Source organism: Silurus aristotelis (assembly GCF_946808225.1).
Source record: "Silurus aristotelis genome assembly, chromosome: 5".
Taxonomy (NCBI): domain Eukaryota; kingdom Metazoa; phylum Chordata; class Actinopteri; order Siluriformes; family Siluridae; genus Silurus; species Silurus aristotelis.
Genome location: NC_139578.1, coordinates 9,854,237 through 9,879,242, shown reverse-complemented (window position 1 = coordinate 9,879,242; position 25,006 = coordinate 9,854,237). Strand labels below are relative to the sequence as shown.

Genomic DNA, 25,006 nt, shown 5'->3' with positions numbered 1-25,006 from the left:
TTTGTCGTTATGTGCTATATAATCTATGAACATTTACCTATGCAATGCATTACTTTATTATATGAAAGATAGCATTGATACATTTATACAGCTTCATTAAAGAAAGAAAAGACATGAAAATAAGCATTTGTACAAGAATATTTGGCCGATATACATTTTTAACATCTATCGACCTTAATATAATAAACTAAGCATATGAAATATAATCTTTATATTGTATATTTATAAATTGTGTATTTATGAATTACACTTTAAAGATTTTAAAAAGTTTGTTTTACCTTCCAATAATACAAGTCTTCCACAATAAGTGACTGCATCTTAAAAATCTGTATTTGATACCTGTTTTACAGCCAGAGTCTGCACATCTTGTAAGTCATTTCTTCTCAACAGATGGAGCTGTTGAGTCAATTCTCTCGCTTTCAGACCAGTTAATTAATTTTCCTCAGTGACCATGACCCTGGATGTTACCTGTGTTATATGAATGTCTACTGGGCATAAATGGTCATATTTAGTAAATATATTAGGTTTTATTATTTAATAACTATACGTCACATTTTGAGTCTGTAGGCGTTAGTATAGACTTATGGAAGATGTTCCTAAAATATAATAAAAAGTACATTCTACAATACAGCGTTGCATCGTTTTAAGACTAGTAAAAGGATTGTAACGCGAGTTGGCAGCCACTAAATGACTTTTTTTACATTAATCATCTCAGCTGAAATTAGGACACAACGTAAAAAGAACATCCTTATAGATATGTCTGGATAAATGCTAAATTTAATGAAATACCAAACAATTGTTGCATATTGTTTAGTTAACAATTTTTATCCGCTTTGACTTTTCAGAGTATTTGGTGCCGTTAATTCACAAAAATAAAAGGCGCTGTATTTTTTGTCGTATTTTCAGGTAGTTGGAACTGTATGAACTTCACAAACCAAAAAAAAACTGACAGTATAACCGTTATTGTGTATAGCTGTTTTACTAACTTAATCGGTTACCTTCTAATATCACAGCATGACCTTTATGAGTTATGGAAGCTGTGGTATACAGTAAATATGTGTTAAGTTAGCATGGTAGCTGTTTAGCCAGCACCATGTTTTGCTAAAAAAAAAAAAAAGCAGAAAACCCAGCTATGCCTCAGACTGTGCCTGATGCAGTTCTATCTAATACATACACAGTATAGTTTTACTGATGTACTGAGACCCAAATAACATCTGTTCAGTGGTGCTGTCTTGCTATTAACAGATGGAGTTGAGAAGGGCTGACAAATTGAGTATAGCAACAGATGGGCTAGTCAGTAACTGTATATGTACAGTATAAGATCATTTTACTAGGTCTAGTATAAACCAAAACAGGGTTGATTATTTTAAGGGTAAAAAAATGGCTGCAATAGTGTCCTTAATAATATGGCAGATAAATTTAGAATAACAGGATATAGGTCTCAATGTGAAGATGGTGACATAGTAACAGTAGTAATATGACAGTTTGTGAAATGCATTGAGTTGTATGCTTGCATCATTACTTGCGACTGATTTTATTACATAGCATGTCACCTAAAGTTGATGTTTAACCCGAGAGTGAGACCAGTTAAAGAGCTACCAGAAATCCATTTCAAATGCACTCATGAATAATTCAGCCCAGTCAGAGAGGTGTCAAGGGCGCAATAAGATTGTAAAATGTCGTCACATTCAAGGTAATGACCGACTTAGCAATGAAAAACTGAAGCTGAGCACTGACAGTTCTTTAGAGTTCATACTTCAGTTCTGTTCATTATACTGTTCCACATGGGTGTTATTCAGGACTGGGGAAACAGAAACACTGTGCTTTAGACAAGCAAAGCTTTTACCACAGACGTGTTAAATAGTAACAACTCCACATTCCAACTTCAGATCACATCCATTCTCTCAAAATGCCACCTCCAGTTCCGTTGACTGGGTGCTTCTCAAAACCACGTGTATCATTTAGAAAAAATGTATCATAAAAAAAATGAAAGGAGATGTGGTTGATACTATTAAACAAAACACTTACCTGAATAATTATAAATAGCTACATTCTTTCTAATGATTTCTGCGTATGGGGTCAATATAGGCAATATAGGCCAATATAGGCTAGGGCATCTGCGATTAAAAAATGTGTATAAATCTGCTGAAATTTCAGTCCACCGTGTTACTATATTTATTTTTTAGGTTTGAACCAGTCTGGTGATTAGATTTGAGTGGGTTGAATCCAAACACACATAACATAAAAACAAGAGGGTCTTTTAATAAAATCAAATAGAATCGGAATTAAATAAGAAAAAGCGTGCAAAATTCAGTGAAAGACCAGTGAGAACATTCAATTGCCAAAATATTGATGACTTATAAATAATGAATCTAATATAGAAATAAAGATTTTATAAAAAAAAAAAAAAAAAAGTTTATAAGAAATACATCTGAAGAGTTTTAACACACACAATAATAATAATAATAATAATAATAATAATAATAATAATAATAATAATAATACACATAAAATACTTTTACCCCTTCACAAATTTGAATAACATCATGGAATAATAATAATAATAAGATAGTAATAACAGTGTGCAATGATAACATGGAAGACATTAGTATTATTTCATGATGTTATTCACATTTGTGAAGGGCTGAGCGTATTTTATTTGTATTATTATTATTATTATTATTGTGTGTGTGTGTGTGTGTGTGTGTGTATGTATATATATATTTATATATATATATATATATATATATATATATATATATATATATATTTATATATATATATACATATATATATATATATATATATATATATATATATATATATATATATATATATATATATATATATATATATATATTCTTTCTTGCAATTTGCACTGCTGTAGTTTTCTACATTAGTAATTTGTGACTTGTGTTTTCCTGTTGTGTGTGTGTGTGTGTGTGTGTGTGTGTGTATGTATATATATATATATATATATATATATATATATATATATATTCTTTCTTGCAATTTGCACTGCTGTAGTTTTCTACATTAGTAATTTGTGACTTGTGTTTTCCTGTTGTGTGTGTGTGTGTGTGTGTGTGTGTGTATGTATATATATATATATATATATATATATATATATATATATTCTTTCTTGCAATTTGCACTGCTGTAGTTTTCTACATTAGTAATTTGTGACTTGTGTTTTCCTTATATTCTTTATGAATTATGTCAGAGGTCGTTGGGAAGATTTATAGAGGTCATAGAATTTCATTGTGTGGTGTAACTGCAAATCTTGAAAGTTTGAACCTGAAAAAGGTTGCTGACTGCAAAATGGTTAAGAAGACCAGTCCTAGCACTAACAGCTTTACATACTGATCTACAACGTGTAATAAGGGTGTCGGAGTGTAAGACGATTTTTGCGGCAGAAAAAAGTTCCCCAGACATTCAGGAACTATTTCATTATTTGGTCAATCACTCATCTTATGCAAATTAGGATACAGGTTACTGAACACCGAACACTTTAACGACTCTTACAGGTATGACATGGCTCTGACTCTGACTTGTTTTAGCTGCAATTCAAACAAAAGGTTTACAATAATGTGGCCGTTTTAATACCTCATTGTTTCTATAGTAACTGCACATTCTCAAGGACTACTATGGTGGACTCTACATCATGTCAAGCAACAAAGTGGGAAAAAACATCTTTTGTGAGCAACAGTGTAGCGAATGTAGTGATAACATTAGCGTTATAAATGAAATATTGATGTAAATTTTTATAGGTTGTCTGAGGAGCAGACGAAATTATAGATTCAACAAGCTGATCTTTGTTAAACTGTTTGTTTTTTGATCAGCGTGACTCATTTGAAAGTACAGAAGTGCATTTCCAAGTTGGAGTTTCCTGCTTTTGGACTGCTTTCTGTGGTTTGTCCCAGGCAGAGAAAAAAAAAAAGGGAAGCTGGTAATAGTTTGGCCATGTGTACCTGCTAAAATACAAGCAATAACAGGAACTCATTTGTCTCATGGTATTTATAAATTGAGTGGCATTTATGAATTATGTGATATGAGTTCAAATTTAGTTGACATTCTGCTGTTCTATAAGAGGAATGAAATGCTTTGAGATGTACTGCTTTATGAAAAGAATCCAAAATATGGGTTGAGGGGGGATAATATAGGTTGATTATGGTTTTCATAGTTTTCCATCAAATGAACAGCCTGTGAATGGGTTAAGCATTAAACTGAATGAACAACATGGGTTTGTGAGGTGTGTGTGTTTAAGAAGCTGAATAGGGATAAAGAACGCCATAGCAGTGTTTCCTTATCATAGCTGGTGGAATGCAACAGCTGCTGGAGTCTGTGATAGCATGTGTATGTGAGATAGACTGTGTGTGTGTGTGTGTGTGTGTGTGTGTGTGTGTGTGTGTGTGTGTGTGTGTGGTGGTGGTGGTGGTTGTGTGTGTGTGTGTGTGGGAGGGGGGGGTATTTGTGGTAGGCATGGTGGGCCAGCAGGAGCCCCCCTGAAAGACCCCCAACTCTCAACCCCCCACATTCCCTATGAGCCGGGCCACTGAAAGACAACTCAACCAAACACGAGTGTGTGTGTATATGTGTGTGTGTTTCAGTGTGTCTGTGTATGAGAGAGTAAAAGAGAGTGAGGGAGAGAGAGAGAGAGAAGAGAGAGCGCATGTTCCAACTTAACAGAAGAGGAGAGACTGAGAGGAGCAGGAGTTAAGGAGAGGAGGGCAAAAAGCAAAGGAAGTGAGGAGCAAGGGAGAAGGAGGAGGAGGGGGAGGTGGGAGGGGGGCGAGGAGGTGAACAGAGGGTGAAGAGGAAGAGAGAGCTGAGGAAGAGAGGGAAAGACAAAAGAAATAGGAGGAGAGACAGAAGAGAGGCAGAGCGAGGGAGTGCAAAGTGGAGCTGTAGGGAAATGGCTTCGGAGGAGACGGCTGGCGGGGCACGCAAAGCCACCAAGAGCAAACTGTTCGAGTTCCTCGTCCATGGAGTGGTGAGTACACTGTGTGTGTGTGTGTGTGTGTGTGTGTGTGTGTGTGTGTGTGTGTGTGTGTGTGTGTGTGTGTGTATATATACGCATGTGTGTGTGTGCATGTGTGTGAGAATGCAGCGCCAATCGTTTATGTGTGTAATAGCCGGGATAGCCGTTAATGTGAAGGTTATTTCCAGTCCTCAGGCTCCCAGTTGCACGCTGCTCTTTCTTTTTAAAGCACAGAAAAAGGGAAGTCAATGGGAAGGAAAACGAGCGAGGCAAGCATGCGTTTGTGTACAGAAATGTAAGAGAGAGCCGTGAAAAAAGGAGGGGGAAAGGCTGGAGCTAGCCTTTAGTCAATAAAGGACGGATGCAGAGCCTATAATGACGAGTGTTTCCATTCAGAACAACGCTTTCCTTCAGCCTGTATACGTTGACTCGACCTTATTTTAACTCCTCTGACCACATGAATGGCTGCACGAATAACATTCAGGCGTCTGGAATATGTATTTCAACATGTCCTGCAGAGTGAAACGGACACATTTCGAGATATCTTGTGTTACGTTTCGGCTTGGAACTTCATTACTTTCCTCAATGCAAGTAGCATTAAATACAGAAGAAGAAATAGAGAAGATCTTCAAAGTCACTGAAATGTGTGCTTTTGTTATGTACCTAATACAACTCATATGCGCTTGTACTGTGACTAGGAGAACATAAAATATATGAATTTCACCAAACCAGATCTTCCAAAACATAAAAGCTTTAATACATCAGCATTCTGTAATTGACGTAAGAAGTATGGAGGCGAAATGCATGACTATAAAGCATGTTCCTTCTATTTCTTTATTTGCATATGTCTAGTTTAATTCAGGCTGCAGTTGTAATACCCACTCATTCATCCAGACCAGCTAAAAAGACCAGGAATAGGACTCATTTGTCCTTTTTTGGTTGGATTTTAGATGCTTTTAGATTACATTGTAGTGTGTATTGAGATCTCTGTGTTGTCTGTTTCCATCAATGTTGCGGTTCTATTGTAGTAAGCGCATATATATAACTCTCCTCAGCCACTCGGTTGAGTTTCAGTGTTATTTAATAAGCTGTTACTTTTTTTTGCAAGCCAGTATACTAATATAGTAATATAGCTCTGGCCCTGCATGGATAATAAAACCATTGAGTGTGTAGGCAGCAGGCAGTGAAGAGAGAAGCAAACTAGAAGCTGAGTTTAGATGATGAACGATGGAAACAATTGCATACGTCTCCGCAGACTAATTAACCTTGACAAGGCTCTCATTCTTCCTGACCAAATGTTTCCGCTCATCTCGTCACCTCTCCTGCTCTCGCGCTCGCTGTCTACCTTTCGCCTCTCACCTTTATCTCAGCTCTCTACTTATCTTCATCCATATGTACCAGATCTCACAAGCACTTGTTTTTTTTTTTATTGCTTTCCGAGATCTATAATCACACCAGCATACTGAAGCCTTCTCTATTCATACGAGTATAACCAAATTCACTGGAGCGCTATTGTTGTTATCTCCACTTTGGAGGAAAATGTTTGGAGTTGGAAGAATGTGGAGGTTTAGCCTTGTTTCCAAGGTGAGGAACAGAGTGTGCATATCAAGGTTCACAATGAAGTGAAGATTTGAAAAGAATCTAGTGTGAATCGAACAAGAGTGGCTTGTTTAGTTCCTGTTAGCTCTATTATTTGTGAAATTCTGAAAAAATGTCTCATATCCAGTAATAATGTGGTTTCAGTGTAAAACGAGGGGAATAAAAGGCCAGCTTGTAGATCGTTGTTTTTTTTTTTTTGTTGTTGTTGTTTTATTTATGTATTCATGGCTGGTTTGATCTTTCAGTATTTCTCATTCCAAACTCTCCTCCTGTCACAACTGCTTTGTTTTGCCATGATGATGTTGGAAATCATTTATCTAAAAAGTATTAGTCATGACAGACAGACAGAGTTGTTTTCTAACGTTTATGATTGTTCTCTTGCTTTCCCTGTCTCAAAGTAGATACAAACAGTGTGTTGGTTAATGACAGACCGGCCCTTACTGTTTAACTTTGGGGATAAATAAAGATGACCTGAGGGTCATTTCACTTTGGTGGTAGCAGGCTTTCCCATTCATTTCGACCTAAAGCCTAGCACTACATAAGCACTGTGGGCCACATGACTGTTGTGTACTCAACCACTAGATGCATGACGTCTAGGGAGAGTACATAAGTGAAGCAACTTATTGAACACGTTCTCGGTTGATCTCTTGCCTAAAGGACGATACATTTTAAAACTAATTTTGTGTAAAGTTCTGGACTTGTACTTGACCTGGTACATATAATATAGGGTTGTCACACTGTCTTTATCAGCTTTTTAAATGCTGTAAATGTTAATATCTGATAAAAACATTAACAGGAAATTTGATTGAAGATGCGCCTGGAAACACTAGAAATAAATACAGAAATGCCATCACTGCCATACCTGTCATTTTTTTTATTAAATCCTGCTTGCACAGTTCTTTTTTCTATGTCTGCTTGCAATATAAAAAAAACAAATCCTAATACTAGCACCCTAGTGTAAACCACGCCATCTTCGACAAATTGCATAGTGTTAATGGCAGCTCATGGTCGCAATAATAAATAAATTGTTTTGTGATATTTAAATCTGGCTACTTGCACATGTGAAAGTAAAAACCTTTTTTCGGTGTTGTTGCAAGCATCATTCTTGCTCTCCTGTAGTCACAAACACATATTCTGTGAACCTTTTCTGGTGAGCAACACTTCTTTTTATACCTGTATTTGCATTCATTTTAGAGCTCATTATCTGTTTATTGCAAATAAGGTGTTCATATTCCTATTAGAGAAGCAAGAATTCAGCATCTCTGAATCAGAGGTAAAAAAGCAGCCAGTAAATGGCTGTCGTTTTTTTTTTTCTTTCTTCTCAATATGTGCCATTGCAACATTCAGCTTGGGCCCACGTGAATTTCAGGCTTGACATTTGTTCCATTTGCTCAGTTTGTGGCATTTGCACAGAAAGAAATGTAACTCAACATGAGTGAGGACCTTTTTTTGTTCTTGGGAGGTACATTAAACCAGCCATCAGCTCAGCTCTTGAATAATGACAAAAACAAGAACCTGAGAGAGACATGACCATGCTAGACGCTGGAAGTTGTTTATCGCCTGGATTGCAGACTGCAGTAGTCTGTCATTCAGTTGATTGATGGCACAAATGCTGTCAGCCTTTCTACAGCTCAAAACACTGTGGCTCGCTAACAAACCAGTGAGAAAACTTCATTCTCAGTGATTTTTGAAACGCCGGTTTGAATTTGTATTCGATTAAAACATCTCAGTAACACAGGTTCTTGTAGGACACTTTGCTTAAGACTGTGCAAGTGGTACACTTTTAGGGTTCACAATGAGAATTTTCTTTTCACAAAATGCTCCAATTGAAACTACTAAGAAACTTAGAACCATCAGCCATCTAAAGAACCCACAAAGAACCCTTTATGTCAGAGCATTATGTATTTAAACTCCTTGCAAATAAGTGCACTTGTATTCAGAAGTGGATTGTCAGGAACTGCATTACAGCACAATTTTCATTAGGAGCTGAAGATTAAGGCGGATCACATTTCACTTGTATGAAGCATGATGATGAGAACCGACATAATGCGCACTTAGTCAAACACACATGCAGTGAAGGTCGCCACACTACTGTACACATTTGTCCATTGGATAACATACTGAGATACTGGTGCTGACATAGACAAAGTGGATGTCTATATGAAACATTATATATAAATATATATATATATATATATATATATATATATATATATATATATATATATATATATATATATATATTTATTTATTTATTATTATTTATTTATTTATTTATTTTATTTTATTTTTTTCTTCAATCTAATCAAATCTCACACTTCATTTGGTATAGCTTTTTTCTAGCAAGAACCTCATAGACTAGTGTGATCTCGCACTATACTTTTCAGGATAAAGGTCCTAGAAATGGTTATACACATATATGTTGTGTAAACGAACTGCTTTTGGTGTCTTAGAGAATTTTGTTGATTCGCATTTCCCCGAAAATAAGACCGTGTCTTATAATAATTTTTGCTCCAAAAGATGCGGGAAATGTCTTATATATAAATGTACATATAAATATAATGTCTTATATTTTCATGTACAACATTCTACCAGTACATTTATTTATGTATGGTACAAAAATCATCCACTTCATATTGCAACCTGCACTCTGATTGCTCAAATCAAGTCAAGTCAAGAAGCTTTTATTGTCATTTCAACCATATATAGCTGATGCAGTACACAGTGAAATGAAACAACGTTCCTCCAGGACCCAGGTGCTACACAAAACAACATAAAACAACACTCACAGAAACAGAAAACACAGGGCCAATGAATAGTAAGAAAAACCCTTGCCACATAAAGTGCATGTGTGCAACCTGGTGCAAACAGTACAGTGGTCATCTGTTTTTACCATACCTCTCGTATTTACAAATACCTACGGTAATTATAATGATTTTACTATAATAATAATTTTTATAATATATGAATATTATACTACTATAATTAATTAATTATAATTATTATGTGTATGAGGAAAATGATATATAGTGCAACCTCAATACTCGTTCTATGACCCCTCGCGAGTACCAAAAAAATTACGAGGTTTTGACTCTCTTTTTTTGATGGTTCCTTTTTCAAAGGGAAATTGTACATGTACTGTTCTGTAAATTAGTACAAACTTTTGAAATGTTACTCCGAACTTTCGAGATTTTTTGCGAGTTACTCTTAGTCCAGTCCCAAATTAAAAGTCACGAGTATCGAGGTTCCACTGTATATCATGGAAAATAATTGTCATTAATATTTTTATGATTCTTCTTCTTCTTATTGTGTCAACAATTAGACATAGGTAGGTAGTGAAAATGAGTACTTATTTAAGAGCACCTTTAAGTTCAAGTTAAGTTAAGTTTAGGGACGCTTGTTTATCTGTTTGCCACCACTCCACTTTATTAGAACGAAATTGATAGTTGGTTTGTTTTCTGTTTGTTTTGACAACCTTTTCATTCATTGTTCAGAAATACGTCGACACCAAGCGGGGGACTCAACTCTTTTTTGACAACGAGTCCCGAACTGTTATTTGCTCCATTTAGCTAGCTGGTGGATTATTCCTAACTTAGTCTGGTTGTTGATCTTTATTTGAAACGGATAATAAAAGCAGCACTGCAAAGACCAGAATGGTCAGGCACCTGTTCCAAAGCATTGAGTGGCAGCAACAACTGGCTGCCGATCAGACAGCAAGGACCGAGATTGTGCAGAAACAAAAAAAGGAGTAGGCTGATGCAAAGCACAGCTCCAACATAGCTATATTCTCACCATCTGATCTCCTCAACATCTAATACAAAATTATAATAAGTAATAATTTGCGTTTGTAACAGTGAACTGCCATGCGAACGCCTTGAGGAATTACAAAAGCATTGCCGCATTCTATGAGAACTGGATGTCCATTTAGAAAATCTTCTGAATGTCAGAGCATTAAATGTGTCTAAAGTTAATGCTTAAATTTTTTTATGTGTTTGTCCAGTTTACTGTCAGAGTTGAACAACAGTGTTTGTCTCTGCATCTCCAAGCCTCCCTGCTTAATTTGCTCTTATTTTGCAATGATCCAGAAGCTTGCTAGATTCTAGAAAGGAAAAAACACTCACCCACACACAGTACCGGGCACAAAGCAACACATTTTAAAACAGATGGAAGGGGAACAGGATCCGGTGTGTCATCAAAGAAACGGCTCCTGTGAAAAGTGTCACCCGTGTCACCTTGTTGTCACTTCAGTGTAGACAATTGCCCACCTGCCCCACCTTCATCCCCAAATGCTAACACTATGACAGCGAGCACTAAACCCAAGCATTAAGATCAGGAGATAAGGGTGACACTCGTACATTCAGAGCACATTCCTTCGCTCCCAGGGTTCAATAGGAACACTTCCTGCATAGCTAAACAGAACAGTCCTTCCCACATTAAGGCCACAGGGTCAAAGCAACAGTCCTTCACCTTGTAGCACCAAAGCAATGCCTTGAATGGTAAAATAGATGTTAGTGAATGTTGGTTGATTGGAGGAGGTGTTACTTTCTGTTTTAATGGCCTACTTGAGATTCCATGGCTATATTGTGGTTCGCTGGAGGTGATGTACTTCGAAATCAAAGAGGTCCTAAGATGGTATTTTCGAATGTGGTCCTGTTATTACGTTCTTGTAAATATTATGACTGAATTTTAATCATATACACTCCGAATGCTGCGATGTTATGGTTGGTTGTTGTCACTCAACATTTTCCAACAGTTTGTTTAATGAAAAACCTAGTGTTATTTTGACTGTAAGTAGTTCACAGGCTTTTAAAGTGGTCTGTCCATAGGACACAATATACCGCATCTGTTTAGATACTGAAATTTTATTTTAGGTGACCAATAGGTGATAGAATTTAACACGGGCAGCAACAGGTTGCCTCAGAGAGGAGCAGTGGACAGGTAAGGTAATGACAGGGTCATAGCTTCAGAGTAGTTTAAAAATACTGCACATACACCAAGATAAAATCAGAATTAAATCAAACAAGAGTAGGTCTGCCTATGATGAACACAGTTCAGTTGTCTAAGATATATTGTGAAGATTGAGAGAGGAAAAAGGGGGATTATGGAGTTGACAGCATCCATGCATCAGAAAATCAGAAAAATGTGCACTATGGTAACCTTGCTTCTCATGCAGAGGATGAGAAAAATAACTATGCTGGAAGATTGCATCTTGTCATCTCTTAACAGTCAGCTACGTGCTTACCCTGAAAGTTTACTAGATAGCAGCCTATAATATAAGTCAAGCATGATTATTTGTCTTTTTTTTTTTTTTTTTTGGCTGATGTCCTTATCGATGTTATCACACCCCACAAATATGTACGGCTACGGGCTGCTGGTAATGGTTTTTTAATAGGAATCTGTCAATAAAAGATTTGGTTGACTGAATGACTGGTTTAAATTCAATACACGTCTTGTAAGTAGTCATTTTATCCCATGCAAGAATTAAGTTTGAACAGTGAATAGCTCTAAAGGAAGTCAGTCCTGCCTCAGACTTTCTGTCTTTACAAATATATGGAATTAGTTTAGATGAAATCCAATTGCACAAAGAGAACCTTTGAGACGTGGGCTGTTTTACACATTTACTCCGACCCACAAACACCAGCTGTTTCTAGTTGAGTGGCTGACACAGGTGGATTGGTGTTAAGACCCTTTTTACTTTGTAAGGGCTCTTGGTTCTTTATTGGTTCAGCTGTGCAGGGGAACAGCACACGCTTTGTTTTACAGATAGACATTTGCCTTTTACTGGTATCTGCTACAAGTTCATGCATTATTGTCTTTGGGGAGTGTTAGCAAACACTAAGAATCATTTCCTCAACACAAGAATAGTTAATTAACCTTATACTATATTTGCAGAAAACTTTGATAAATGCAGTTTTGTGAGTCAGAAATGAAATTGTTCAATCAATAATCTGATACTAAGTATTGGCATGGGGTATTTCACAGAAATGCTGGACAATGGATTTAACATATCTACAATGCTATTTTTTACATAAACACATTTGATGTTGATACACATAATTTATCATGTATCATGTATGCAGCTTTACAGAAGTAAACAGATTTAAAAATTTTATTGTGTCTGTAAGTTTAGTGCCTATAAGTGTATGCCTAATGAGCCAGTCAGTGGTGACAGTGGCACAGAAAAGATGGTATGAGGAACGATGCTTGAAAAGGAACCAGATGCAGAAGGGAACCTATCCTCATTTGGGTGGTAACAAATGCCCATTTATTATAGTTTTAATGTTGTTAAGCTGTTCTGTTCAGTGAACTCTTCACTGATGAGCGCTTAAACTGTCCAAAAAAACTCTAGTCCTAAACAATTGTAGCAGAGAAATGGCTGCTCCCTGCTGTAGTCTATACTATTTGAGGTACCAACAAATAGCCTGCACCTTTTGAATAGTGTAGGCATGCTGGATCATAATGCACTGGAAACAAATTTGCTCAGACACTATGGCACGAGGCCATTCAATGATTTTATATATCAGCAGTAGTATTTCATGATCAGTGTGGGATTTGGCAGCAGTCTCTTGCAGTCTCTAGTTTGTACACTGTACAGATGGCTACTGTAATTTCTGGACTATTAAGCGCACCCAAATATCAGCCGCACACACTGAATTTGACAAAGATTTTTATTTTGAACATAAATACGCCGCACCTATCTATAAGCCGCAGGTGCCTACACTGAATCAAATGAACTTTACACAGGCTTTAACAAAAGACAGTGTCTGTTACACGACTTATATCTAAACAGTAGCCTACCAAGAAAGTCATTGTTCACTGTCTTCCTCCTTCCTTTCTCAACAATTTCTTGTCTTGTTTTTCTTTTGGCATCGTTGTGCGTTTAAAAATCACCATCGGTGAAGCTTTTCTCCCGATGCCGTGCAGCTCAGAACACAGGTGAAGTCCGTTTTTTCATGCCCGGTTGTTTTCAGCGTGACGAATGATTCGCATTTCCTGTAGACAGTCTGAGTGAGTGGCAGGTCAAACGTCAGAGGAGCATCATCCATATTTATGATGTGGTGCGGCCCGATTCAGTGGGAGCGCATCTGATTTAATATAAAGAGTTTCATTGGTTCACCTGAACCCGTTCGGCAATTTAATTGGTCTAATGTTATGGGGCTCAGTTTTTTGGCTTGAAGTTTGTGAAACCGGGAAAAACCCAGGAAAAATCCATAAATTAGCCGCTTCATTGTTTAAGCCGCAGGGTTCAAAGCGTGGGAAAAAGTAGCGGCTTATAGTCCGGAAAATACGGTATATAAAATGCTAGCTTTCTTTGAGGAAGAAATGCTATAAATTGTATTTCCCTTAATGTCTCTAATTACAAATTCCCCCCCCCCCCTCCCTGTAGCGTCCCGGGATGCCATCAGGACCAAGGATGCCCCATCAGGGGGCGCCAATGGGTCCTCCAGGCCCACCGTATGGAAACTCCACTGTTCGGCCTGGGCTCACCAATCCACCAATGGAGACCAATCGCAAACGTCCTGCCCCCTCACAACAACATATCCAACAACAGCAGCAGCAACAGCAGCAGCAAGCGGTACAAAACAGGAACAGGAAGTGAGTGTCATTACTTCCACTATTCAGTTGAATACACCTATAAGATGGGCATAATACACAACATAGTGTAAGATGTCTCTATGACTTCTAGTGTGATTGTAGGCTTGAAACTGTAGGCTGTTGCTGTGACTGCAGGAGTTAGTCAGTGAAGGCTTATTCCAATACCGATGTGGTGTCTGCACAGGTTGTCCTGGAAATAATTGTGCAATTAGTTAGCAAGACCCCAGTTAAATATGTAAGTATTAGCACTTTATTTTCCATGCAAGTGTAATGATGCAGCAGAGGCAGGTGGTGTAGGTGGAGTAATCCAAAAACGTGGTAATGAAAACAAGCAGAGCATCAAAACACAGTAAAGCAGTCAGCGAGTAAAACAAGTCCAATACACAAGAAACCTAGAAGCGTGGACGAAGGGGATAATAGCGAGGTCGATATGCATAGAGCAAAAAAAACAAACAGCTTGGTATGCAACATGAGATTAACAATACTTTGCAAAGTTGTTAGTGTGAACATAGTTTAGGAATGCTCAAAACAGGAAATGACCTATGACCTGGGCAAGCTCAATATTCAGGTGGTTGTTCCCTCTGGTGGCGTGGCAGGGATATTGCATCTGGAACTTTTACAGCAAGTAAGTACTGGCAGAGCATAGAATGTTGGGATTTAAGTGTCGCTTGCAGCTATGTGTACGCTCAGAGTAGACATAATAGTCTGGTCTATTTTATAACAACACTCAGGTCCAACAGTATAAACGACGAGCGAAGCCATAGTTATGATTTTAAGAAAAAAAAATGTATTATGTCTAAATTTCCAATGCCATTTCCTGGGTTGGCTGTAGCTTGCATGCTTTGTCTCAGTGTGGAAACTGCCATAACTGCTTCATGACAGCATGTGTGATGAGAAGGACTTAAATTAATAATTTTTGCATAGTGCTTTCAATTTAAAATATATTGTTGATTGTTAAATTAGCCAAAAATCATATATAAAAAGTAGTTTATAAAGTACTACAAGGTTATATTTGTTACCAATTAGCTCATAGTTTTGTTTAGTTTTTTTGTGTGTACGAGTGTGTGTTTCGTTTCCAGTCGTAGAACATGGAGGGAAGTGGGAATTAGATTTTTTTTTATATTTTTAGCTTCTATTTTTTTATTTTGTATGAAGCATGAAGATATTTCATTAGCAGAGTATCCAGTTTTGTCCAAGTACTATTTAGTTTTTAATCACATCTCATTTCACGCAGCCTCACGGACGTTTAGGCAGTCACTTCTTAATAAAGCGACTGACTGAAACTGTTGTTATAATAATGAAAATGAGCACAGTTTTATGATTGGGAACTGGAAGCTGTATGAGACAGCAGTCATTTCGTTCTAACTCATGCTAGCCCATATGCACAGTGGCAACCTCAGAATTACTTCACTGTTTCCTACCCATCCGTGATTTGTTTAGAATGGAATAAATTCACTTTAGAATTAGGTTTTATATGGATTAGGATTTATATGGATTATTTGTACAAAAACTCCCACAAACATATTGTTAATTATTCATATCATTATCTAATGTATTGAATTACAAGGTTCCAAAACGCTGAGGTGAATTCAATATGTACTGCTTTAGTTAGTATATAAATAATAACCAACAGAACGAATACATTCAGAGTGTACATCCATGAAGTTATAATTGTAGTAGTCATAAGATAATTGACAGGATATGGCACAGCACAGCAGATGAAGACATTTTTTTTGGTTACAGTATATCTAGAGACAGATGTCAATATAAAAACTTGAATTCAATTAAAAGGGAATTAGGTGCTTGCTGGGTCCCCACAAGCTCCTAAATCAGCTTCAGTGCACCATGGCATAGATTGTACAGACTATGGAATTGAGCTGGATCATTAAGCATATTTCTTTTCAATTATTTTTCCTCAATTGGTGTTTAAATTATGGTAGTAAAGAATAATGTCTAATATGTAAATCCAAAATCTACAGTAGATCATTGCTTGGGTTGGGATGACTGTTCAGGCAATATTATATGATTTAAATTAAACCATTCAGTAAACATGTGTACCATGTGGATAGGGTCATTAGAAGAGAAAACATAGGATAAAGGCAGTCAGATCAAGGCAGGGAAATCAATCAGAATTAATTTGCAGTCCAAACATGCTAGCATAATATTTCACACAGTACAACACCTTATATGATAGATTAGGAACTATTTGTGTCCACCAAAGCTGAAATGAATAAAATACCATTACTTATTACCAATAAAAGTCCTGCTAGTTCCCAAAAATTATAATGGCGTCAATATTGATTGTCACTCGTTCACACTGATTTATGTTTTGTTTCGTTTGTATCACTGTTTCACAAGTTGTTCACCTGATAAACATGTAGAAATGAACACCTCACTAACGAGTCTACATTAATATACTATCCACAGTAATATAATATTCAACCTGTTTGAAACATAAAAATATAAACTTATTAATAAGCGACTCGAGATTTCTCCACATTTAACTGTTTTTTTCTTGTACTGAATATTGACATGTGCTTACAACTTTCAAAGCCTTACATGGTTTAGTCTTCCAATTTCATCTCCATCACTTTCGTGTGCACTCAGGTCCTCTAGTTCCATCCTTCTTAAGCATTCCCAAGCAGTATTTATTTGGTGAAAATTCTTTATGATTTATCTTTTACCTCTCCATTCAAAGCCAAAAATCTTTTACCATCTGTTATAACGTGGTCTGTCACTCCTTTTATCCACCCCGTGGATAGTTAACAGTTTTTGGATAGTTTATGTAGTTTTCTATTGTATTCTATTGTTTAAACACTGATGAGTTATTTTTCCAGCTGTCTATACTTTATCATGTTAGAGTGTCTGCTAATCTTGGGACTGTATTAGCTGTCATTTGATTATTTATCATTTGACTCACTCTGGACGTCTTACCCTTTCTCCCTCTTCTTTGCCACTTGTTCTCCCTTGGTTTATTTAATCTACTCATACTTATTCTGTCTTTTAGCCAAGACAAATCGGTGTTACGTGAGCATACATTAGTACAGTCTGCACTCTAGTAGAATCCAGAGTGTATGAGTGTAAATTTATTTCTGATTGGTTGTCAGATTTTAAACAGATATCCCATACTTTTAGTGCACTTAAACTGAACCTTGGTGAATATGTGCTTTTTACGAGCGCACAAAGATAAGAAATTGGTTAAAATTGTATAAAAGTGTTTACCGAGCAACCAGGAAACAAATTGGAGCATGAACTACTTAACATACGTATTGTTTGTTGCAACAAAATAACAGGGGGATAAAAGAAAATGAAAAAAAACCTTCACAAATCTGAGTACAGTATTCTTCTATATTTAAAACAATGTCTTTTAGGCTACAGTGCCAGGAAATTATTTAACTAAAAACAGCAGAGGAATATCACTTCTTCTGAGATGTTACCATAGCAACATTTCATTATAACCCATACTGCACTAATATTTAGATTAGAATTTTTTTTTTATGTTGCCACATAGAATGTTGTATATGAGAAACATACAAGCATGCATTGGTTTCATGCAAGATGACAGCCACCAAGAGCGCCACTCTATTTTGTCTATTGCTTGGGTAATTCATTTGGTGTTATGTCTTTTATATGCCATTTTCTATTTATTGTACAAAGGCAATGGTCCAGGAACACCTACATATCCTGCATTTGTTGTTTTTCCCCTGAGTCACTTATCCTGATTGTCTGAGCTTGAGTAGTAGGTGTGTGAGCCATGTTATTATACTAATAACTATGTAAAATATTATGTCATATTGTTATAATATTAACACAGAATCAGTTGCAAGATGTAAAACACCCAAGCAAATGTGTTGTTAATATCTACACAGGGTTCCAGTTCAAAAATATTGTATTTTTATGTTTTTGTTTGTCTTTGTAAAGGATTGTCTGTTGGGCCATGTGCTCCTACTTGTGTTGATCACTAAACACTATTCACGCCTTTAGAGGTTTTCTCAACCAGACGTAAAAATAAACAAAAGTCAAGTACTTTCTAATGAAGTCCCATTCAAATTCCGTCGACCCGTAGGAAGCCAGCGGGAATTCCTGGAGCCAGTGAGATGCCAGGAAGGCAGATGGACATGAGAGAAGCCCAATCAGATCCCACACTCGGATCAAAGTAGGAATTGATTCTGCTGCATGATAGATACTCGTGCGTTTTTCTATTTTTGACCCACCCATGTCCCAAACCTTCCCCACTGATCCTTACAACAACCCCACCCCCACCAATTTCCCCACCCAAGGTTTGTGTGATAGCAGATTCGTTTAAAACCTCCCTAACAAGCATTTTGCACCTCACCCAGGAAGTAAAGTAGAGCAGAGTTTTATTTCAAATAATAATAAAATAAAAAACATGAAATACTTTTCATTTAAACACAGAGGACCTTATTATACCTGCACCAATTATCCTGTTACAGAGTGTTTATGCATGGATGTGCATGATCTGCTGCATGGCATGATGGGAAATAGTTTTAGATTAAACTATAGCACACTTGACTACACTTGACCTGTTTCCTGTAGTGTGCAATTACATATAGCGTTCACTACACATAAGCTCTCTCTTTTGAGTCACTTTAAATGACCTTCAATTATTTTTTAAGACCTTGGGAAAAGGCCATAGGTTAAAAACACATCTCTGATATAGACTTTCTTATAGAAGATCTGCTCAACTGTGTTTTTAAGAACAAGGGCTCTTCTGAATGAAGTGGCCACTTCAAGCATTTTTTAGGTGATTTGGTGTTCTCACAATGTTCCTGTTTGAATGCATATGTGTGTGCACGTGTGTGTGTGTGTGTGTGTGTGTGTGTGTGTGTGTGTGTGTGTGTGTGTGTGTGTGTGTGTGTGTGTGTGTGTGTGTGTGTGTGTGTAATGTCTTTTAAAACTATCCTTACAGAGCAAGGAGAAGCGTGTTGTTATATTTTGGGAGCGCCAAAATGATTTTTTTTTTCACAATGAAATAGTGAAGTAGAAAGGGAAGGAAACAATGTTTGGCCCTCATGTCGGTAGCGGAATTAAACACATACACCCGAGTGAAGCGATGAACTCACACCTAATTTCGCTCAAGGTCCTGTGTAAGAAGTGTTTGCCAGGTTCCACGTTGTGAAGCTGTCGGTGTCGCCCCGCCAGCCGTCTCTGCGCCCATGTTGGCGGACACCATCTGGGCTGGAATCACTAACGCACATATACACAAACACGCACACACACACACAAACAGCACCAGCATTTTTGCATCCTGGGCCAGCTCCAGAATTTTAGCAGATGTCCCGGGTGCTACACTATCGGTCTCCATAGTAACATCTCATCCCCCCCCCCCCCCCTCGTTGTGTCCTTCTCTCTGTCTCTCCTTTCTCTCTCTTTTCTGCAGCACCAAGAGGAGGAAAATGGCTGATAAGATTCTTCCACAAAGGGTGAGTTCCCTAAGCTTGACATTATTTCTGTGGTGTGTGTGTGTGTATGTGTCTGTGTCTGTGAGCATACTTGTGTGAGGGAGTGCTAGTCTACTCAGCATGCCTGAGACGCTGTGTTCGCGTGCGATTTTGTGATGTTGATCTTTATAGAGACAGGTTATGTGATAGCTACTAATCATTGGCACAAAAGAGCCAGAAAAAAGGGTTAAGGGGCAGCTGTGTATACGTAGCCGAACATGATTCAAACTTGAAAGCCGGGACGGTGCGTTCTCCAAAATGACATTTATATTCAGGGCAGAGAGTCAGGAGTCCACAGGTGTATCGAGAGAGCTGTAACCCAAATAATGTGATGGAGACTCAAACTCCCAGTGCAAGCTGCAGGTGTGTGTTCACCAGCGTAAGCTTTCGCTCTACACGCACTCTCATTCTCCGTTTTAAATCTTTTATCCTTTTATTAGTTTAACCAAACGTGAGTGATTAAAAAGAAAAACCTGTGTGTATGTGTGTTTTAAAGATAGACCACAGGGGTTATGGCTATGTGTCTTACTCATTGCTGTGAGTGAGCGTGAGTGTAGGAGTTTATATCAGACCTGTATAGATAGATAGGCCAGAAACAGAGACGCCAGTCGCATTACTCATAGTCCGAGTACTCACTTCTCTTCTTTCTTGCCGTCTCCGGAGAGAGCGAGAGAGATCAAGAAAGATAGTGCAAAAGAGAGAGAGTGAGAAAGAGGGAGAAAGCGAGATTGGTGCAGTGTCTGAATCCATGGGTCTGTGCCCAGTATGGAGTGAAGCTTTTGGCACACACGTCCTCCAACCATCTGTGTGTGTGCATGATAATGTGGCACTGGAGGGTTTGCTGTGGATTCTTGGCAGAAAGCAAACACTTAACAGCATACCATTAAACACTACTGCAGCGATCATTTCAGCATTTATATGAATCACAGACTGACACACAGAGCGAACGGGCAGACGTGCTGACGGATAAGCGTGCTTATGAAAGATTGACCATGAGAAGAAGCATTTGGCCAATTTTTAGGTTAACTTATATTAGCTGTCTACTCTATGCCCAGTTATGAGCTTGTTGATAATGGGTTTTTTTTCCCATTTCTGCTTGCTATGTATCAGATCACTAATATAATGGTTTAATTAACAGCACAGTGTGTTTTCTTTTCTTAAAGATCATGAAATTTTTTCTACCTCTTAGATTCGTGAGTTAGTCCCAGAGTCCCAGGCTTACATGGACCTGCTGGCCTTTGAGCGCAAACTGGACCAAACCATAATGCGCAAGCGGGTGGATATCCAAGAAGCACTGAAACGACCCATGAAGGTTAGTCATGATAACTACATATAGTTTACTCCACCCTCATTGCAGTGTCTTGGATGTCAGTATATCTATTATCTTTGGATGGGTTTTTCCCTGGAACAGGTTTTAGTATTCTTGTGCTTAATGCTATATCTGTATAATGATATATCAATATAGCAAAACACACTTTCAGATTTCAGACCAAGGCAATGCTATATTCCTGTTCATATTCTTTAAGTAAAAGCAGACCACTTGTTTTCAGTCTCCTCAGAAACCCTAATAGATTTCAGTCAATGCAATGTAGTGTTAACGTTTGGCACGGTGCCTCTTTCTAAATGTATTTTTTGTTCACAGCAAAAGCGCAAACTGCGACTCTACATTTCCAACACCTTCAACCCAGCCAAGCCCGACGCAGAAGATTCAGACGGTAGCATTGCATCCTGGGAACTGCGGGTGGAGGGAAAGTTACTTGATGATGTGAGTCGGTGGATTTGTGGAACATATATATATATATATATATGTTCACGCTCTCACACACATCACCAGTAGCATCACCAGTCTCTCCAGTAGCAGGTGGGGTACAGATGTTTACTGGCATCAGCAGATTACAAAGAGATCATTAGTGATGAGCCCATAGAGATTCTCATTGTAGTCTACAGGGGGCCTCCAGGCGGTCGACAGCTTTGGCTTTAAACATATTTGTCTTAGAATGTTGATCAGCTGTGTTCCGTGTGAAAAATGTAGACTCGTTGGCGCTTTCTGAGACGTGCACTGACAGACTCTGCTGTATAAACCTTATAGAAAGGACCTTAGTTTTCAAGTAACTTTACTTTACAGCTCTGCACTGGTTTCCGCCATGCTTCGAAGATCAGCTGAGAGTCAGGTCTCTCTAAGTGTTCTAAGTTGATTACAAAGCATAAATATAGAAAGTTCTACAGAAACTCATTAACTCATTACAGAAAGGTATTAATCGTTATGCATCAATTCTACAGTATTTTTGATTCATAACAATACCATCAGCACCATTAATCCAGCTCTTGAGAGCTCCATTTGAATGCAGGTACTGGAAAGAGGGTGAGGTGGTTTTCCCAACAGATGGCAATTATTTTCTCAGCTGTTCAGCAAGTACAGCACACACTGCAAAAGCTCAGCAGTTAGATATCATTCAAAGGCAAGATGGGTGATAATGCACTGATTCTGGCATTAGTCAGATTTGTAAATTGTGTAGCAGTAGGTTATTCCTTAATCATGTGCCAGGAACCAAAAGGCCAAAATAAGTGTCACTTAAATCATTTGAATGAGTTTTTAAACTTAAAGACTGTTGCCACAATGTGCTTTTATGACTAGAGTATAAAAAAACTTTCTTTCGGCTTCTCCTATTAGGGGTCGCCACAGCGGATCATCCGCATGTTCGATTTGGCACGTGTTTTTACGCTGGATGCCCTTCCTAACGCATCCCTCCCCATTTATCTGGGCTTGGGACCGGCACTAAGAGTGTATTGGCTTGTGCAACCCAATGGCTGGGGTTGGTTCCCTGATCGGGGATCAAACCCAGGCCCCAGCGGTGAGCGCGCCGCATCCTAACCACTAGACCACCAGAGATCGGAATATATGAAATATTATAATGTGCTTCAACTAGTCTCCAGTTCTATGTGAGCTGTTTATGGTGGAAAAAAAAACAATAGAGTGAGAAAAACATCTTGAAGTCTGCATTTTTCTTAATATACGCCAAGAGACAGGAGTATACAGACCAAAGCAAGTGGGAAGACATGACCAAAAGTAAATTTTAAAATAACGGTCATGTCATCATCCGCTCACAATTTTTATGGATAGTTTCATGAATGTTCTTTCAGAGAGTAAAAAAAAAAATTGCAAAGGCAGAATGAGGTTCATTCTTGTCAGATAGAAGGAAAATGCTTTTGGGCAGATTTCTTATTTTATAATAGAAATCCGTTTGTCCAGATGTCCTTGAGTGTTCTGAATAACTCTCTTTTAAAATATTTATTTAATACCCAATTCCTTTTTAAAGTATCTGACAGGTAAAGTGCAGTGAAGACTGATATAATTGGCTCTTTAGAAGTAAAGGAGAAGATTTTGACCAGTTCATTTAAAAATCCTGACTATCCATCTAGCTGAGGTCTGATTGTCAAATATAAGGTACTCTGTTTATAATGTTACGACATGCCGTGTTATAAACTTGTGAGAGATGCAAAAGGGAGAGCACAGTAAACCCTGGATGAACCCCAGGAGATGATTTAGTCATACCATTGATGAGAAAGTTGGAGCACATGATCTTAGTCACAAAAGAAGGCACTTCTATAGGAAACTTTAGTATCCAGTTAAATGACATTAGCAGAAGATCTCTATGTTTCCTAATTGGAAAATGAATCATATACTGGAATAAATAGTTCAAGCTTGTTCCAAGAGTTTTTGGTTGGAATCCTAGTGATGTGCCCCTACGTGCCTATATATGTTGATAGACAGAAAAGGCAGTGTAATAAACACTGATGCATTCATATCTGCCAAATCATCATGTTTTTTATTGACTCTGAATGATTCAGTGCTCATGCTAGATAATTTCCAAGATATTTATACCAGTTTCTGTGTATTGTACATTAATAATAGGTTCTTGCACATAGTTTTTCTATGAAGTCGTTCCAGTGCTAAGCATAGACCTGTTCAGATTCACTGGTCAATATGCCAATGTCAACAAGAGCGCTAGAGGAACTAAAAAAGCCGAGAATTGCAGCTCATGTGCTTTTGTCAGGAGTGACCTCATAGCCTTTAAATGGCAGCTATGTGTGTTTTAGCATGGTGAGGTTAAAATTATTTGGGTCGACTCCAAGTTTCCGCCACTGCAATATGCTCCACTTACCAATGAGGTCACTCTACTTCTCCTGTGCAAACATTAACAATTGGACTCATCTGACTTTCTTTCTGCTCTGCCTTTCACTTTTTTTTATTTTTTTTATTTTATCATGCCTCTATATCATACACCGAATATAGAATAAAGCATGATGTTGTTTTACTTTTGAAAACAGACAAAAAAAATCTATGCTCTAAAATTTCATTTTGTTCTTTTGGGCCATAAACAATTATATTGTTTAGTCTCAGAATATAGTTTCCGCGATGGCCAGCGAATTGCTCCAGCGGTTTCTTGTTTGGTTTGGATAGTGAGGTGGGTGATGGGTTTACCAAAAAAGATGCAGCCAAATGCCTGAATGTCTAGCCAAATGTTTAAGCAAAATTGTGCTCTGTAACCACACAAATGTCAGCGATGACAGTTTTATACAGTAGAATGGCTCTTTGGTTTGGTTTAAATAGAACGATATCATTGTTAAAAAAAATAATCCCACACAACTACGTTTTATACTGAGAAAAAGATCAAATATGTGCTTCCGATTCAACGTACAAACACACAGCTCATTAGAATATACTTTCTTGTCTCTTTCCAGCCAGGAAAATTGAAAAGGAAGTTTTCATCCTTCTTTAAGAGCCTGGTGATTGAGCTGGATAAAGATCTCTACGGACCTGACAACCATCTAGTGGAGGTGATCATTCAGTCTGCTGTACTCATAAAGGATCTATATTTTCCTGAAGAATTGAATGTTTAATATGTATTTATTGTTATTAAGCAGATTTGTCATGCTTACTCAGTATAGTTGCTTTCCTTTTCACACATTCTGACACATTCAATTACAGATGTAGGCAACTTTGTTTTAAGAAAGACTTGTTACAGGCAGAGCGATTTTGGAATGAAGTTAATGTGTATGAATATATCAGAATAATTTGTAAAGCTTTGCTGGTCCAAATCAGTAGCTTGGAAAACGTGAATATTTCTTTTAGTTTCTGTGATTAATTATATTGTGTCTCTTACACAAAGTTGCTAGTTAATCAAATACCTCAAATTTGGGGTTGTTAGCCAGCTAGCATAAGTGTTGGATAGCAACAATACATTGGATGTGAAGCCTATACATGTGCACAAGTTAGCATTTAGTTTGCCTTAACTACCTTCATTTTGCCATGTTTTACCTCACAACATATATTTGCTCATATATACAAAATAATAGTCTCATTTCT

The 25,006-nt window shown here is 37.5% G+C and overlaps 1 protein-coding gene and 1 long non-coding RNA gene across 14 annotated transcripts in view; one reads left to right on the top strand and one right to left on the bottom strand.

Moving 5' to 3' along the window:
* Positions 1 to 25,006, top strand: part of smarcd3b (SWI/SNF related BAF chromatin remodeling complex subunit D3b) — a 50,537-nt gene that overhangs the window by 14,914 nt on the left and 10,617 nt on the right. For 4 of the 13 annotated variants that reach the window (XR_014533759.1, XM_083542006.1, XM_083542008.1 and 1 more), the window contains exons 2-7: positions 13,968 to 14,176; positions 18,243 to 18,332; positions 19,578 to 19,620; positions 20,828 to 20,950; positions 21,281 to 21,403; positions 24,382 to 24,477. Coding sequence is in view for 12 of the 13 variants with exons in the window: in XM_083542006.1 (XP_083398132.1) it covers positions 13,968 to 14,176; positions 18,243 to 18,332; positions 19,578 to 19,620; positions 20,828 to 20,950; positions 21,281 to 21,403; positions 24,382 to 24,477 (684 nt within the window). In the remaining variant the exon portion in view is untranslated. Of the gene's footprint in view, positions 1 to 3,151; positions 4,994 to 13,967; positions 14,177 to 18,242; positions 18,333 to 19,577; positions 19,621 to 20,827; positions 20,951 to 21,280; positions 21,404 to 24,381; positions 24,478 to 25,006 lie in introns of those variants that run through there. The other 9 variants (XM_083542001.1, XM_083542007.1, XM_083542000.1 and 6 more) reach the window with 7 other exon arrangements.
* Positions 10,716 to 15,613, bottom strand: LOC310726469. Its single transcript, XR_014533772.1, has 3 exons — positions 13,870 to 15,613; positions 12,992 to 13,182; positions 10,716 to 12,931 (listed from the first exon to the last, which is right to left on the bottom strand). It is a non-coding gene; the product is annotated as an uncharacterized lncRNA (long non-coding RNA).